Below are 17776 nucleotides of genomic sequence, written 5' to 3'. Positions count from 1 at the left end.
GTTAGTTTCTTTTAGGAAACTAAAAGTTCTGGAATTAGTTGTAGAGCTGAAAAGGAATCCTAGAATATCAACATAGTCTTGTTAGAGATTGAGGTCTACAGAGAAAAAATGAGTTGCCCAGTTGTACAGCTGGGATTTCTGTCATTCTGCGATCCTTTACACTCAAGTCCAATGACCATCTTTTTTATTCTTAAAAATCATCAGAGGAGAGCAGGTGTAGCTCAGTGGGTTGAATGCCTGCTTCCCATGTATGAGGTCCTGGATTCGATCTCTAGTACCTCCTAAAAAAAAAAAAATCAGAGATATTACTAATAGTTTCCTTTCAGATTATGAACCTCTTTTGTTTACCCTTTTGTTCCTTAGCATCTTATAAATGGTTTTTCTTTTTTAATAAAAAGCCAGGCAATATTTGATAAGCATATTTTTAATAGACTTAAATGTTTATCCAATATGTATATAAACCCAAGTAGTAGTAAGTGATATATGCTAATTCAAGAGATCAGCAGTCTGAGTTTAAAAGCAACAGGTGTCTTGTAACTAATTCTCTTTTTTCTTTAAATGTATTTTAGTTGAAGCTTCCTGTCATAATGGGGATGAAACTATTGAAACTATCGAGGCTGCTGAGGCACTTCTCAATATGGATTCTCCTGGTCCTGTGCTAGATGAAAAACGAACAAGTGAGTGGTTATGTATGATGATTGTTCATGTTTATATACATTTTAAAGTTATCTTGCCATTGCTATTGATGGTAAATATCTAAAGATTAGAGACAGTATTTCATATTTTTGGTGTACCAAGCACCATATATGTTTGTAATATAATAAGTACACATGAAATGTATGTTCATAAATTTATAAGAGTTCATAAATTTATATGTTCACTGTCTTACAAAAAGTATTTCCCCTCATCTCCCAAATAACTTTGTCTTTGAGATATTAATATTTCATGATAATTTGGGGATGAAGTCTTTAAACAAAAAAGTAATTTATAAATTGGTTGTCAAATTAGCAGATTTGTGTACAATTTTTCTTAACCTGATTAGTAAAGAATTAAGGTATTTAGGGCTAGAATATTAGAATTTGATGATCTCTATAGATATTTTTTTCTGTAGATATTAATGAATAGGCAAAAATCAATTAAAATTATTTTTAATACTTCATGGCATAAAATTCACTGTCACATTATTGATCTGCTTTTAAACCCATGTTCTCCTTTGGACTTTGCTGAGATGAAGAGTATCAAACTTATAAAGTTAGTTATTGCTTATTCAATTTAAGACATTTACTGAATATTTACTATATGAATAGCAATACATTAGGCAAGAATGTAAAATATAAATTAACAGATATAGTTCCTCTTTTCAACCTTATAGTCTGATTTCGAATACAGATATTTATGTAAATAACGCCAAAGACCAAAAATGAAGGCATGAGAATAATAGCAAAGTGTTCTGGATGCATAAAGTATTCTAGGTGAGAATATATCAGAGACAGGCTTTATGGAGGGAGAATTCTGACTTGGGTTATAAGATGAATAAACTTTTAGTAGGTATAAGAGTTGGGAAAGAGAAGGTAGAGGGAGCAATTTGAGCCAAAGACACAGACCTGTGAGAAAGAATGAAATGTTTTAGATATTAAGTTTTTGGTATAGTGAGTGTAAGCGTCATGATGAGTGGGAGAGGAAATTGGGAAGTTAAGTTTGGTCCAGATTGTAGAAATTTGGGGCTACTCTTTATGTTTTTCTCCTATAAACTGGGAAGATATATCAATTTTTGTTTTTCTAATTTCAGAATATAAGGTTTTTGTACAGAGGAAAATTATGGTCAGATCAGACTTGTTTCAGAAGATAACTCTAGCAGTAGTTTGAAGAATGGGGAGAAGAGAGGAGAGAGACTGGTGATAGGAAGTCTGCCTAGTAAGGAAGACTTTGAAGTAGTCTAGTCAAGCAGTTGGTGCTTGATTAGGGCAGAGGAAATGTAATGCAGGGAATAGATTTCAAGATTTCATTTCTACTTTAATCTTGGAAACAGGCAATAATTTTATAAATTATTTTGATGCATAATGCAAAGCCAATTATAATTAGTTGATTTTATTTCCATTAGATAATAATATGTTTAGTTCATCTGAAGATGATATTGTTGTTGCCCCAATCACCCATGTATCCGTCACATTAGATGGCATTCCTGAAGTGATGGAAACTCAGCAGGTTCAAGAGACTTATGCAGACTCACCAGGAACCTCATCACCAGATCAACCTAAGAGAAAGAAAGGTAGGTCATCAATTCATAAGGGTAAATAGTCAAGTCTGAATGTGGAAGGAATCTAAATGTAATTTTTATTCAAGATAAGTTTTATGCAAGGAGACATTTAAAACAATTGTAAGAAAAAATTAAAGCATTTTAAATCCCTATTAAGAAAACAAATTGAGGGAAGCAGATTTGACTCAGTGGATAGAGTGTCCGCCTACCACATGGGAGGTCCAGGGTTCAAATCCAGGGCGCCCTGACCTGTGGGGTGAGCTGGCCCACGCACAGTGCTGATGCGCACAAGGAGTGCTGTGCCATGTAGGGGTGTCCTCTGTATAGGGGAGTTCCACGCACAAGGAGTGCACCCCATAAGGAGAGCCACCCAGCGTGAAAATTGTGCAGCCTGTCCAGGAGTGGAGCTGCACACATGAAGAGCTGATGCAGCAAGATGATGCAACAAGAAGAGACACAGATTCCCAGTGCCGCTGGCAAGCATACAAGTGGACACAGAAGAACACACAGTGAATGGACACAGAGAGCAGACAACTGGTGGGGGGGAGAGAAATTTAAAAAAATAAATAAATGTTTTTTAAAAAAAAAGACAGGAAGCAGATGTGGCTCAACTGATAGATCATCCGCCTACCACATGGGAGGTCCAGGGTTCAAACCCAGGGCCTTCTGACGTGTGTGATGAGCTGGTCCACGCACAGTGCTGATGTGCACAAGGAGTGCCGTGCCCCACACGCAAGGAGTGTGCCCCATAAGGAGAGCCGCCCTGCATGAGAAAAGCGCAGCCTGCCCAGGAGTGGCACCGCACACACGGAGAGCTAACGCAGCAAGATGACGCAACAAAAAGAGACGTAGTGTCCCAGTGCCGCCGGATAATGCAAGTGGATGCAGAAGAACACACCGCAAATGGACAGAGAGAGCAGACAACAGGGGGGAAGGGGAGAGAAATAAATAAAATCTTTAATAAAAAAAAGAAAGAAAACAAATTGTGATACAGGCAGAAATTGAGAAATATTTCTTCATATTCATGTTATTTTTTAAATTAGGTTATTTTATGAATTTAAAATATTTGGTTTATCTTACAGAAGAGATGTTTTTCTAGTTTTTCAGAGCATCAAACATAATCTAAACCCATTTATTCATGCTCAGAACTTGGATGGTGAGGTCAGGCAGCTTCCTCTCAAGAGGCATTGTTTGAAATTCAACAGTATCGATTCCAATGTAAGATTCCAGTTGGAAAAATACAGTGAGTTGGAAATCAGCAAATAAGTAATAACAAGGAATAAGTTAGAATATATAAAATGGGAATTTTTAGCTTATCACAAATTAAGACCACATTTGCATTCTGAAGACTGACGTTTTCCATTTCATTGGCCTCTTATACTACTCTAGCTTGTTTAATATTTTGAATTTATCTTCATAATGGCATGTACAGCTACCCAGTAGCCTAAGTTCACATGGAAGTAAGGAAAATTCCAAGAACCAGAAATGAAGAGGAAACTAAAAATAGCAAACATGAGCTGTTACTGTAGCAGTTCTGAAGGCCTGAAGAGGGTATGTCCGTCTTGGTGCCCAAGGGGATTAGGGTTTTTTTGCTCAAATAGAAATAAAAGGTTTGCTGTTGGACCCATGCAAGGAGGGGAATTAGACAGAAATCTCAGCATGTAACTGGGACTCTTGAAGGAGCTATAGCTTTAGGACTTGGGAAAACAAGATCCACTTACACTGGAACAGAGAGATGTCAAGGAAGCTTGTCATTTCTTTGACTGGGCTCTATATTGAGAAATTCTATCCCAATTCATTATCTGAGGCCTGCCCCACTCCAGATTTATTTTAGATTTTAAAAGCGTTCACTGGTTATAGGAATTCTCAGCCAAGTAATTAATATAAAAGTACCTCAGACTTTTAACTGAGGGCATGGGAACACATGGCAGAAGTTCTTATAAAATTGCTCTGAAAGGATATACCTTCAACCAGGATGCACAAAATCTATACATATAGAGCTCTGTTGAAAGTGAACTCATGTTTTAGTATCATATAACGCATGAGAAACACACAAATGGGAAGCATCAGGCATAGAAAAAACCCCAAAACATCCAATAATGGAATTAGCAAATAGAAGCTTTAAATGAATATGATTACAATTATTAAAGCACAAAAGAATAAAAACATGGTAAAAGAATAAGACTGTTAAAAGAGATGAGTAGAATTTCCTTTTCTGGGCAACTAGGATAACCGACTGGAATGGGTATGCTTGGGAGTGGTTGAGATGGGAGAAATTCTATGTTTCCTATGTGTTCCCTCAATTAAAATAAAAAAACAACTAAAGAGACAGCGACAATTAAATGCATTTACATAATCCTGGATGGGGTCTAGCAGAGGAGGAGAAAAGGGTCAAAGGGACATTATTGGGATATATAAAAAAAATTATAATATAGACTATAAGTTTATATCAACATATAATTTATTGACCTTGATAACGGCAATTAAGGTATTTCCATAAAGGAATATCCTTGTCCTTAGGAATGTAAATGGCAATGTTATGTTCAAGATGTGTGAGGATATACAACCTACACTCAGATGTTCAGAAAATGGATTGATAAACTGATGGAATGATAAAGCAAATGTGGCAAAATATTAAAATTGGTGGATCTGTGTATTTGGGTGTGGGTGGGTAGGGGTATATTGGAGTTCTCTGTATGGGATTTGTATTATCTCTGTAATTGAATTAAAAGTGTGAAAATACATAAAAAATGTTAAAAAGAAGATGAATTTAACATCCTGCCTGAAAAAACTAAATGACCTAAATATATGATACAGTGGTATTGAAGACATTGGACACTAGTCAATTAAAGTTAGTGATTCCTGAGAGATAGGAAACAAATAAGGTGAGCGATATGATTGGCCCACCTTACTGCCTGGAGAAAACTTCTAGGCTGTAGCATTGGGAGGAAGAACCCACACAAAGTTCAGTAGTTCCCCTTAGTTGAGGAGACTAAGCTGGGAATACTAGAAGCAACTGGAATTCTTAGGGCAGTGGGGCATACATGAAGAGAAAGCTGCACAGAGAGAATTATAGATATATGAAGAGTTCTCCTTTAATATTTAGTTGAGTATTTTTTTTCAAAGATTATTTTATTTATTTCTCTCCCCTTCCCCCCCCATCCCTTTATTCCTCCCACCCCCCCACCCCCATTGTCTATTCTCTGTGTCTGTTTGCTGTGTGTTCTTCTTTTGTCCGCTTCTGTTGTCAGCGGCACGGGAATCTGTGTTTCTTTCCGTTGCATCATCTTGTTGTATCAGCTCTCCGTGTGGTGTATCAGCTCTCCGTGTGGGAGGCGCCATTCTTGGGCAGACTGCACTTTCTTTCGCGCTGGGTGGCTCTCCTTACGGGGTGCACTCCTTGCGTGTGGGGCTCCCCTACGCGGGGGACACCCCTGCATGGCAGGGCACTCCTTGCGTGCATCAGCACTGCACATGAGCCAGCTCCACACGGGTCAAGGAGGCCCGGGGTTTGAACCATGGACCTCCCATGTGGTAGACGAATGCCCTAACCACTGGGCCAAGTCTGCTTCCCTTAGTTGAGTATTGACTAGTACAAGTATGAGAGGAAACTATCCAAAGTAAGAGGGGAAAAAAACACCCAAAAGAAATACCCTAGGATTATTTACCGAAGAGCTTCAGATAATCAAATTATCAAATAGAAACTTTAAAGCAAATATGATTACTATTATGAAAGCAAAATTTTTAAAAAACTTGTCAGCCAGACAATAATCTAGGAACTGTAATATAGTGATTTTGGTGGTCGATGAGAATTGTGGTTAATAATACAAATAAAAGAATGTTTCTCTATTACAAGGTATTAAGACTATGGTGATGTGTGGGAAAAATATAACTAATGTCCTATAGACTGTAATTAACAATAACATTGCAATATTTTTGTAGGAGAGGCAAAGAAGGTACTATGTTAATGCTGAAGGTCCAAAAAAAATTGGGGAAGTAGTTTTATAAGATGTGAATATGATCAAACTGCTTTTTTTTCTTCTTCTTCTTCTCAATAAGGAGACCTAAAAGATAAATAAATGTGCTAGGACAGGATTTTTTAAAGTAAGACTTCCATAACTTAAGCTGCCTTTTGTTGTTTTTTTAATATATTGAAGCTGAAATACAGTTAGCAAAAGAAATGGTAAAAGAACACATGGTAAAGGATTATGGGAAACATTCCCAGAGCTCTCACAGTGCAGGGAATAGGGCATTGTTAACAGTAGCCTGAGTGGAAAATTTATAATCCAGGGGATTTCAGATGGAGTACTTAGAAGGATCTTGTTTCAGTAGTGGGGAAAAAATTAATCCTAGGCTAAATGCAGTTCTGATTCCATCTAACAAAGTAATTTAACTGCATTCTAAAACAAAGCTTACAAATATTTATTGTAATACAAAAATTTCCAGCATCCACTAATATAAAATTCACAATGTCTCCCATCCAATCAAATATTAACAGGCATACAAAGAAGCAAGAAAATGCAATCCATAATGAGGAAAACAATCAACCAAAATAACCCAGAAATAATGAAGATGAAAAAATTACTAGGCAAGAATGTTAGATTAGTTAAAACTGCATTCCATATTCAGGAACGTAGAAGAAAAATTGCACATGTTAAGTAGTAACATGGAAGATACAAAAAAGACTCAAACCAAACCTATAGAGATAAAAACTTCAGTGTTGGAGATGAAAAATTCCCTGGGTAAGGATTAAAAACATTAGACATTGTAGAAGAAAAGGTGAGAGTAGAACAAAGCAATAGAAACTTTGAAAATGAAACCGAGAGAAAAAAGCCAAAGGAAGATAGAAAGGGAGGGAAGGAAGGAAAGAGGGTGGGAGGGCGGGAGGGAGTAGAGAGGGAGGGGAGAAAGAGCAGAACATTAGTGAAGTGTTAGACAACTTTAGTGGCCAAATACATGTGTAATTGGGATCCGTGAAGGAGAGGGAAAGGAGGAACCAAAACACTGGAAGAAATTATAGCCAAAAATTTTTATAAACATAGATACTAAAATTAACAAAATTGAGCCAAAACAATTGATAAAAGGAAGAAAGTTCCTGACTTTAAAATTTATTATAAAGCTACATTGGTCAAGACAGAATGGTCTTGGCATCAAAACAGATGAATGGATCAATGGAATAGAATAGAGAAATAGGCTGATATATATATATGGTCAGTTGATTTCTTTTTAACAGAGATAAGGTGGCTCAGTGGAGAAAGGATAGTGTTTTCAATAATTGGTGCTGGAACAATTATATGGATATCCGTTTGCCAAAAAGAAAAAAAAAATTGGAAAACAGTTTGGCACTTTCATGAGACCCAACCATTCCACTCCTAAGTATTTACACACAAAAATGAAATCATATGTTTATAAAAATACTTGTACATGAATGTTCTTCACAGCTTTATTTCTAATAGCCCAAACTGGATAAAAACCAAGTGTCCTTCAGTGCTGATCTGATAAACAAATTTGCAGTAACTATACAATGGAATACTATTCAGGAATAAAATAGGGATATTGATGTACATTATGCAAAGAAATAATGACTGAGAATTTTCAGAATGACGTTAACCCTCGTCATAATGAATCTTGAGTGGGTTAGCTAAAATAAATCCATGCCTAAATATATCATAGTAAAAATACCTCTGATAACACACACCCGCCCCCAAAGAAACAAACAAACGAGGAAGAGCATTACTTAAAGAGGAATTATTAGCCTGAGAGCATGGACGCTCCCCACAAAAGGTTGGATGAGTTAGATGTCTTCGAAGTGCTAAGAAGAAATAACTGTCAGCCAAAAATTCTAGATTTAATCTCTAATTCATGTGAAGCTGCTTGCATTACCATTTTGAATAGTAAGGAACATGAAGAAGATGGATATTGGGTAGGCAACCAGCATTATTTGTCGTGACAAAAGTTAGTGGAGGGAAACAATGGGAATAAAGAAAATGTTACCCATCCAATAAAAGGCAGGAATATAGAAAAAAATGAAGCACAGAAAGAAACAAGTAAATAAGAAGTACAAAATAAGAGGGGAGGGTAGAAAGTTACTGAAGACTTAGGTTCTACCTTCTAGTGTATCCTCGCTTCTAATAATTGTTGTCTTCAACACAGTCAGAAACATCTGCCTCATGAATGAGTAGATTCTCTGCAGATGTTTTTAGTAAAGGAAGCTGAGATACGTGCTTGGCCAGGTTCTACATTTATACCTTTGACATTCTTAAGAAGACCCTGAAGATTGGCCTTTGATTTCTTTCCTTGACTCTTGTTTACTCAAATGACTTCAGAAATATTTTCTTGTTCAGTTTCTCTGGGGTTGGCTTGGTTACTAACCACGGGACATTTACTCTAGAATCCTGTTTTTCAGAATTCACTTTTTTGATCTAGACTGTAGAGAGGGTCAGCCTCAGGAATGCTGAGGTAGGAGGTACTGACTAATGTATCATTTTATAGATAACCATCGTTATTTCTTAGCTACAGAAAGGTAGTCTGTTCAGATAGCATGACCATGTCAATCTGAATACAGACAGTATTGCCACCAAGCTGTGATTGTATATATGAGTGACAAAAAAATTCACCAATAAGACTAAGGTTGTGCAAATACAGTTGAATGCTTCCTGGAGGGACATGTTTAGATATTGGGTGATGGATAACCATAAAGTTTGCTGTGAATTGAAAAAATATAGAAAAGTGAAATGTTGGAAATAAACAGGAAAATAAAAATCAACTAAGTGTGCCACGAAAAGTTAGCCTCAAATATTTTCTGTATCCTCAGAGTTCTGGGATATGTCCAGTATTGAAAAGTGTGCAGAGATGTATTTAGAAGAGAGAAAGCTAAAAAGTCTTTTTTTCCTCTTTTAACCAAAGGCAGACAATGCTAAATGGCTTATTTGTTTGTTTTTATTCATACACCATACAGTACAGCCAAAGTGTGTAATCAAGGGGAGCTGATGTGGCTCAGTGGTTGAGCACCGGCTTCCCATGTATGAGGTCCCAGTTTCAATCCCTGGCCCTGGTACCTCACACACACACAAATAAAACATTGTACAGCAAAGTGTATAATCAGTGGCTCTCAATATAATCAGAGGTGTGCATTCATCAACCCCTATCAGTTTTAGAACATTTTCATTGCTCCAAAAAGAAAAACCCCATATGCCATATACCCCATATTATTGCCACTTAGCATTGGTGAAGTCCTTTGTTACAAATTATGAAAGAATGTTAAAATATTACTGTTAACTATATTCCATAGTTTGTATTAGTTGTATTTTCCCATATAACACTATTAATAACACTTTGTATTAGTGATATATACATTTGTTCTAGTTCATGTAAGAACACTCTTAAATTTGTATTATTAACCACATTCATCCTCCACAACAGGGTTCACTATGCTATACAGTCACATGTTTCATCCTCTAGCTTTTCTTCTAGTGATGTACACAACTCTAAACTTCCCCTTTTCAACCACAACCACACACACAATTCGGTGTTAAGTGCACTTGCAATAATACACTTTCATAACTTCTTTCCATTTCCAAACATTTACAACCAACCTTATTGACAGTTCTGCCCAAATTAAGCATCAGCTCCCCATTCTCTTCCCTCATTCTATCTCCAGGTAATCAGTATTCTAGATCCTCATCCTGTGAGTTTGCTTGTTTTACCAGATCATACAATACTTGTCCTTTTGTGTTGGCTGATTTCACTCAATATAATGTCCTCAAGGTTCAACCGTGTTGTCACATGCATCAGGACTTCATTTCTTCTTATAGCTAAATAATAGTATTCCATTGTATATCTGTACAACATATTGTTTATCAATCTACTGATGGACACTTGGGTTATTTCCATCTTTTGGCAATTGTGGTTAATGCCACTATGAATATTGGTGTGCAAATGAGATATCATTTCACACCTACTAAAATGGCCACTATTTTTAAAAAATCACCCCAGAAAACTACAAGTGTTGGAGAGGATCTGGAAAAATAGGAATACTTACTCCCTGCTGGTGGGAATGTAGAATGGTGGAATACAGTTGGGCAGATCCTCAGGAAGCTAAGCACAGAACTGCCATATGATTCAGCAGTCCTCTACTAGGTATATGCCCAGGGGAACTGAAAGCAGGAACGCAGACAGACATTTTGATGTTCATGGTTTATTTTTGAGCCTAGGTTTTATTAATGTTAAGAGCATTCTCCAAATTTTTAAGAAAGCCATATCAGTATTTTTACCTCAAAGACAAGATAGAATATTTTAACTTAGCTTCAGTTTTACAGATGAGCAAATCATCATTTCCCACATAAATTTGTTTGCACTCTAACCTACATTAATGTTTAATTATTACTATTTTCCTTTTTAGTAAAGCGTATTTTAGGAGGCCAGTTATGTGACCTACATATAAAGCATTTGGCACTTGAAATTGAGGGAAAAAGATCAAAAGGTTATTTATAAGCAGCTAAATTGTCCATTATCTCTCTGCTTTTGAAAATGAATATTTATGCAGAGCTGTTCTGATTGTAGGAAGAAAAACTAAACCATCCCGACCAGATTCTCCAGCCACTACACCAAATATATCTGTGAAGAAGAAAAACAAAGATGGGAAGGGTAAGTATTATTATAGTTTCTTTATAATACAGACAGGTCATATAGCATTCAGATTTCATTATAACATCTGCATATTGTAAATAGAAAGCACCAGCTTTCTTGACATAATGGAATGAACCTTACTGCTGCCACTTGCTTATGAGATGGCAGTTACTACTTTCTATAAAGAGATGAGGAATAATGTAGTCCCAGAAATCCATTTCAGATATTTTCACTCATATGTCAACATAATCTGTTCTTTAGTTCAATAATGCTTTTGGAGGAGTTCAGCCAGGTTCATCATTTTCAATTCATAGATACTTTTATTACATTGTCTTCGAGTTCTAGTATTTTCATAACTGCTACCAAATTCATAACCATACCAAGCCATAACAAGACTATTGCTATGGCTTATCTACTGCTTCTAATAGAGAGCAACTATTGAAAGATTTTGTTTTTCATTGTTTCTTTTATGAAATGTTTCTTAAAGAGGTGGGAAAAAAATTGGTTTCAAAGTGTTTTCTACCTAAGTCATCACCAATGTAATTGACAAAATTGAGCTGTTCAGACATAAGGGAATAATAAAAAGATTTATATTAGACTCTAAAAATTTTTGACCATTGTATAATGAATACTGACTGAATTATGTGATATTTTTGCATAATTATAGATGGAACTTTTCTAGGATTTTTAGTTGTGTTTTGTGTTCTTTCAAAGGAAATTTTAGTCAGATGAAAAATTTATTTTGTTTCAGGAAACACAATTTATCTTTGGGAATTTCTACTGGCACTGCTGCAAGACAAAGCTACCTGTCCTAGATATATCAAATGGACCCAGAGAGAAAAAGGCATTTTTAAATTGGTGGATTCTAAAGCAGTGTCCAGGTTGTGGGGGAAGCACAAAAATAAACCTGATATGAATTATGAGACCATGGGAAGAGCTCTCAGGTATGTGAAGTTTTTGTAATTCATATATTAAGAATATAATTCCAGAATACAAAAAATAATAACTTCTGAAAATTAGGGGATTAAAGACATGGTGAATTTTACCTGTTGAATTTTATTTATTTACTTTTCAGTATGCATTTAATTTGAAATCTTATTCCAATCTTAGAAAATGCTTTCCTCCCAAGAAATCTTCATGCAAATAACACATCTTTTACATATAAAGGGATCAGAATATATTGAGCTATCATAAGGAAAAGTAAATCTACCACAGGGTCTATATATTTTAAACCTTTAAGCTTAAATTCAGCACAAAGTACAAATAATGGTAATACAAGATATTACTAGTGTGCCTTTTAAAATGTAAATCTCAGATGTGATATATATTATTGTGAAGTAGATTAAAGCTACCAGAGTATTATTAGACATTGTAAAAATTTTGGACTAGGGTACCATTTTATTCTTATGTTCACTTTTTTTATTTTTAAAGACTTATTTTTATTTATTTATTTATTTCTCCCAGCACCCCTCATTGTTTATGCTCACTGTCTGCTCTCTATTTGTCTTCTTTTTAGGAGGTACTGGGAACTGAACCCAGGACCTCCCATGTGGGAAAGAGGCACCCAGTCACTTGATCCACATCGACTCCTTGCTTGTTGTGTCTCTCATTTGTGTTTCTTCACTGTGTCTCTTCGTATTGTCATCTCGCTGCACCAGCATGCTGTCTTGTTCATCTTCTTTAGAGGCCACAGGAACCGAACCCTGGATTTCCTGTGTGGTGGCTGGGTGCCCAACTGCTTGAGCCACATCTGCTTCCCCCTTAAGTTCACTTTTAGCTTGTTTTTCTGTGATCATGTCATTTATTCTTTAAGATATTCATGTATTTGGAAAGGTTTATTAGAATTAGCAATAAGCTAGATAATTTTTAGAGTGTATTTAACTTGATAGCCTTCTTCTTAAACTAAAAGTATTTAGTTACAATTTTTTATTAGTTTACATTTTAAGATCTTGCTATAATTTAAATCAACAACAAAAGTAGAATCACTTCTCTTTTGTGCATCCTTAAATTTTATATACAACGTAGTCAAATTTCTGAATCAGATTTAAACTTTGGAGTCCCATTTAGGAAACTATGGAGGGGGAAACAATTTGTTGGGATTTGTAGTAGATTTGATTATCCTGAATAAGTAAATAGCAGTCAGATAGAGGAAGGAAGAAAACCAGAATAAGTCACATACTTTATCAATAGTCCCCCAGTTGGAATTGGTTTTAGAGTTAGTTGGGAATAAGGACTTTTCTCTGTGAGTAAATGTGTATGTTTTACATATATTTGGAGAAATAATGTTTTAAATTATATTTTCTAATTTCTAAGATAAAGTAACTGCCTTTTCATTTAGAAATTATTTTCTCATTTGTTTGATTCCAACTTTGAGCTTTCATTTATGATTAGGAAAATTTGATTTTGTTGAATATTATTTTAATTTATCTTTGATTATATATTGATGAAGTTGTCTGTTTTCAATAGGTACTATTACCAAAGGGGTATTCTGGCAAAAGTGGAAGGTCAGCGCTTGGTGTATCAGTTTAAGGAAATGCCAAAAGATCTTATTTATATTGATGATGAGGATCCAAGTCCCAGCATAGAGACTTCAGATCCATCACTGTCTTCAACACCCACTTCAAGTAGGAACCAAGCAAGCCGATCCAGGGTATCTTCAAGTACAGGGATAAAAGGAGGAGCCACTACAGTTCTAAAACCAGGGAATTCTAAAGCTACAAAACCCAAAGACCACGGGGAAGTTTCACAACCATCAGAAGTTTTGAGGACAGTGCAGTCCACACAGGTTCCATATCCTACCCAGCTCTTCCGGACTGTTCATGTAGTGCAGCCAGTACAAGCTGTCCCAGAAGGAGAAGCAACTGTAATGAATAGCATGCACGATGAAACACTGAATTCTTCTGTTCAGAGTATAAGGTGAGAAAACTAATGTTACTAGTGCATGATATCCCATGTGATGTTTCTGACCAGAGCCATTATATTTGGTTAAGTGGGTCAAGATACAGAAGGGAAAATAAAAATTATATATATATTTTAAGCTAGAATTCTTGGTCAGGAGATTGTTTTGACAGCCAGCAATATATATTATATAAGTCTTGTGATTCTATCAATGATTCCTTATTTTCAAACTCTGGTATTTTTTTGACATTATTCTATCAGTAAGTCTAGTCTAGTATGCCTTTGTATAACTGAACTGAGCATAAGAAGAATGATCCAAATATAAGAAAATCTAGAAAATGGTTTCAGATCTTTTTTCAAACCAAGTTAGGAACAATAAAAATTCAAAATAAATTGACATATCATCTTCAGAATGGACTTATTTCCAGGAAATAAACATTATTCCTTGGGAAGATCTTATCTTGAATCAAAAGTTCAAACAGGTTATAAGATAAAGAATCTATGATGGATTAAAAAAAATACATTATCATAAATTGAAAATAGAATCTCTTCACACACACACACACATGAATGTTAGGAGAGGGGTGGAGAAGATGCAGAAAAAAAATAGATAATAGGAGAAATGGTTTTCATTGAAGTCATTTTTGCACAATTGCTGTTCTGTTGAGCAGAAGAAAAGGAACACATATATAATACCTGTGCCTTATAAAACTGGTGGTTGGATTTCCAAATTTAATTGAAACTAATTTTAGAAGGTATCCATAGAGTAAGTGGACTAAAAATTATAATTGCAGAAAATTTATTAAAGTAATGACTCTCATTCTTAAATATGAGATTGACCCAGAGAATTTGGGCAGTTTTCTTAGAACTATAAAGTGTTAGTGCTCCTTTTTTCCATTCAGTTTTATTAAGCCTGTGCTTAAAGGAAAACTGAAAATATTGATCTTATTAGCAGTGTCAAGTAATTGTCATGGTTAGCATCTGCTACCCCCCCAAGAAAACAAACAAAAACTGCTGATGCTATTTTCAATTTTGTTTTGTAACTGACGTAGATTTTAAAAATCTTAAACCTTTATTCTTTTTTTAAAAACAAATACATTTTATTGATACATATTAATAAAACATACAGTTCATCCAAAATGTACAATCAATGGTATTTGGTATAACTGAGGTGGATTTTATTAACTTCTATGTAAGCACTGCAAATAGTAACTCTCAGTTTACTTGGGTAAGGGGTAGGCTTGGTAAGAAGAAGATAAATAAGAAAAGCAATTACAAATAAAGATGTTGAAACAAAAGAATCTAAGATTAACATTTCCTCTTTTCAGATTTTCAGAGTGGCAGGAATTGGAAGAATAGTTTTTTGGTTCAGTGTAATCAAGTGTGCCTCATAGTCCCAGGAAAGATGTGAAACAACAAATAGACCAAGAGAAAGAATCCTGTCTGTTTTAGACTGTTTTTGTTTGTTTGTTTTTGCAGAAATTTGGGGCTAGTCTCAACTGATTTAGAATTGGGGCTGAGGGTGGAAGCAGAACATTGAGATGGGCTTTTGCAGTGTCATTCTGTTTTTCTATTTCTACTATCATAAATTTCCAGAACATGAATCCTGTCTGTTTTAGACTGTTTTTGTTTGTTTGTTTTTGCAGAAATTTGGGGCTAGTCTCAACTGATTTAGAATTGGGGCTGAGGGTGGAAGCAGAACATTGAGATGGGCTTTTGCAGTGTCATTCTGTTTTTCTATTTCTACTATCATAAATTTCCAGAACATGAATTATACTAAAATAAGCCCTTCCAAAGCCAATAAAAATTTTCTTTGATTATTCTCTTTAGCAGACTTCAGTCCTACATTTGTTAATTTTTCTTCAGTTGATCATAAAGTTACAGTTACTTAGAATCTAGACAGACTTTCATGATTCAGTCTTCTTTGTATAGGTAATTTAGCCTTTGACATTGTGGAAATCTAATTCAGTTGATGTGCAAGAAGAAGAATGTACAGATAACTTTCTTCTGTTTTAATTGCTTAGGAATGATAATATCTTCAACATTTATTAAAGGAGTACTTATATTTAGCTTTCACTCTATGTTCCTTTAAATTTGTTATTTTCTTTCAGGTTCTATTGGTTACATGTGATAACTGAGGGGCTAGTGGTGATATGTGGCTCCTCCCATTGGTTTGGAGGCTTTTTGTCATTTTACTCTGTGTGTTTGTGTTGGTAGGAGATACACAATGGCCAATAGTCACTGGGACACCCTTAGATTCAGTGGTATACTTTACAATCTTTATTCAAAATTTCCTTTTTAGATCTGGAGGATTAAAACAAAAACAAAAAACCCTAGCTTTGAAAGATATTAAATTAAGGATATTATATTCATTACTCTTTTACTCTGAAGTCAATTAAAACACTGTAAGGCTTGCCAGGCAAGGGTAGATCTACACTCCATCCCAGTGATTTTCAAACTGTCCTTGGTGTACATTTCAGATTCTTCATTACTAGGGTCCCTGAGAGTTGCACAGACTCTCAACCTACTTCCAGCCTCTAACATTTTCTATCTGGAGTCCAAAAAACACAAAAAAGTCATTTTTCTAATGTAGGTTTATGTTGCTTTCTTACAGTTTGTACACAGATGTGGTCAAATTTCTGGAGCCTTGCCTATTAGGTCTAACTCTTCTCATAATGCTTTCCTTGCTCTCTACATTCATACATAAATCTGGTGTTTCAGCCTAGTACATATATATACCTGGTATTTCAGTCTATTTTAATGCCACTCTCCTACTATAGAAATAAATCTATAGGAGCCAGAGCCTATTAGTGCCCTCAGTTCTCTAAATGACTATTTATAGCATGAAAAAATACAAAATTTAACTTTTTCAAACTTAAAATATAAGTTTTTTATTATAAGTCATTCCTATATTTGCATATGTATGTATATATATAGACACACATTCTTAAGTGTTTGTCTTTTTAAAAAACTTTTTTCTTCTTTTGGTTATATTTTTTATTTTCCACCACCAAATCCTCCTTATTTTCAAGGAGTTAAATTTTTAATAAAATACATTTTTTCCCTGAAATTACATGGAAAGGCAAAAGCTAATGAATGGCAACAGTCTTTGAAGACTTCATCAGTTTCCGAATATAATTTTTTTGCTCTGCTTTTTTTTCTTTCCGTTATATAGACTGAAAAATATTAATATTAAGCAAATTGTACATATCACCCTGAAATTTTAACATATATTAGATTTTTAGTAGAAGAATTAATTACCGTAACTTGGGTAGTGTCCCTTGCTTGGCGATTTCTTTATTTTTTGTATTTACATTTTTATAATTACCCCAACTTCTTATTATGAAAATTTCAAAATATAGGCAGGTGAAATAGTTCAATGACCCTTATTTACTGCACGTGGATTCAAAAATTGCCGTCATTTTGCCTTATTTTCTGTTTTTATTCTTTCTATTTCACTTTCTATCAAGTAAGTTGACATTATGACATTTCACTCCTAAGTATTTAAACTTAGAACTCATAAGAATAGAGACATTATCCTGCATGACAATATTATCACTCTTTAAAAAATTAACAGTAGTTTGGCTATATCTCTGCATTTTATGACTATTCACTAATAAATATAAAAGGCTCTTTTTAAGGTTTTTCTGTAGTCAAGAAAAGGTGGAATATGTATTACCTAAATTAGATAAATTACCAAATTAACGTAACAAGAGCTGACACTTTCTATACACTATACACATACTCTATATTGATGTGTAGAATCCTTACAGCTTAATGAAAATAGGCATTATAATCTCCATTTTTATAGATAAAGGAAACTGAGTGGTTACAGATCTAGGTCATATCTGCTAAGTTGTGGAGGCAGAAAAAGATAAGCAGTTTAGTTCAAAGCAGTGAACTTAATAACTTGCCCTACTGTATATTGATTTACATAAATCACATGAATTATCAATTATTTAAAATGAGACAGCAGCATTTCAACTTTTTTCC

At 34.8% G+C, this 17776-nt stretch overlaps 1 protein-coding gene across 11 annotated transcripts in view; it reads left to right on the top strand.

Annotated features, from left to right (window-relative positions):
* ELF1 (E74 like ETS transcription factor 1) overlaps positions 1-17776 on the top strand; it is a 183517-nt gene that overhangs the window by 161617 nt on the left and 4124 nt on the right. For 6 of the 11 annotated variants that reach the window (XM_058276616.2, XM_058276614.1, XM_058276615.2 and 3 more), the window contains exons 4-8: positions 570-677; positions 2174-2269; positions 10820-10903; positions 11637-11829; positions 13352-13801. In XM_058276616.2, the coding sequence (XP_058132599.1) occupies positions 570-677; positions 2174-2269; positions 10820-10903; positions 11637-11829; positions 13352-13801 (931 nt within the window). Of the gene's footprint in view, positions 1-569; positions 678-2101; positions 2270-10819; positions 10904-11636; positions 11830-13351; positions 13802-17776 lie in introns of all 11 variants that reach the window. The other 5 variants (XM_058276609.2, XM_058276607.1, XM_058276608.2 and 2 more) reach the window with 1 other exon arrangement.

The sequence above is a fragment of the Dasypus novemcinctus genome, chromosome 15, assembly GCF_030445035.2.
Source record: "Dasypus novemcinctus isolate mDasNov1 chromosome 15, mDasNov1.1.hap2, whole genome shotgun sequence".
Lineage (NCBI taxonomy): Eukaryota > Metazoa > Chordata > Mammalia > Cingulata > Dasypodidae > Dasypus > Dasypus novemcinctus.
This window is presented reverse-complemented; position numbering and strand designations above follow the sequence as displayed.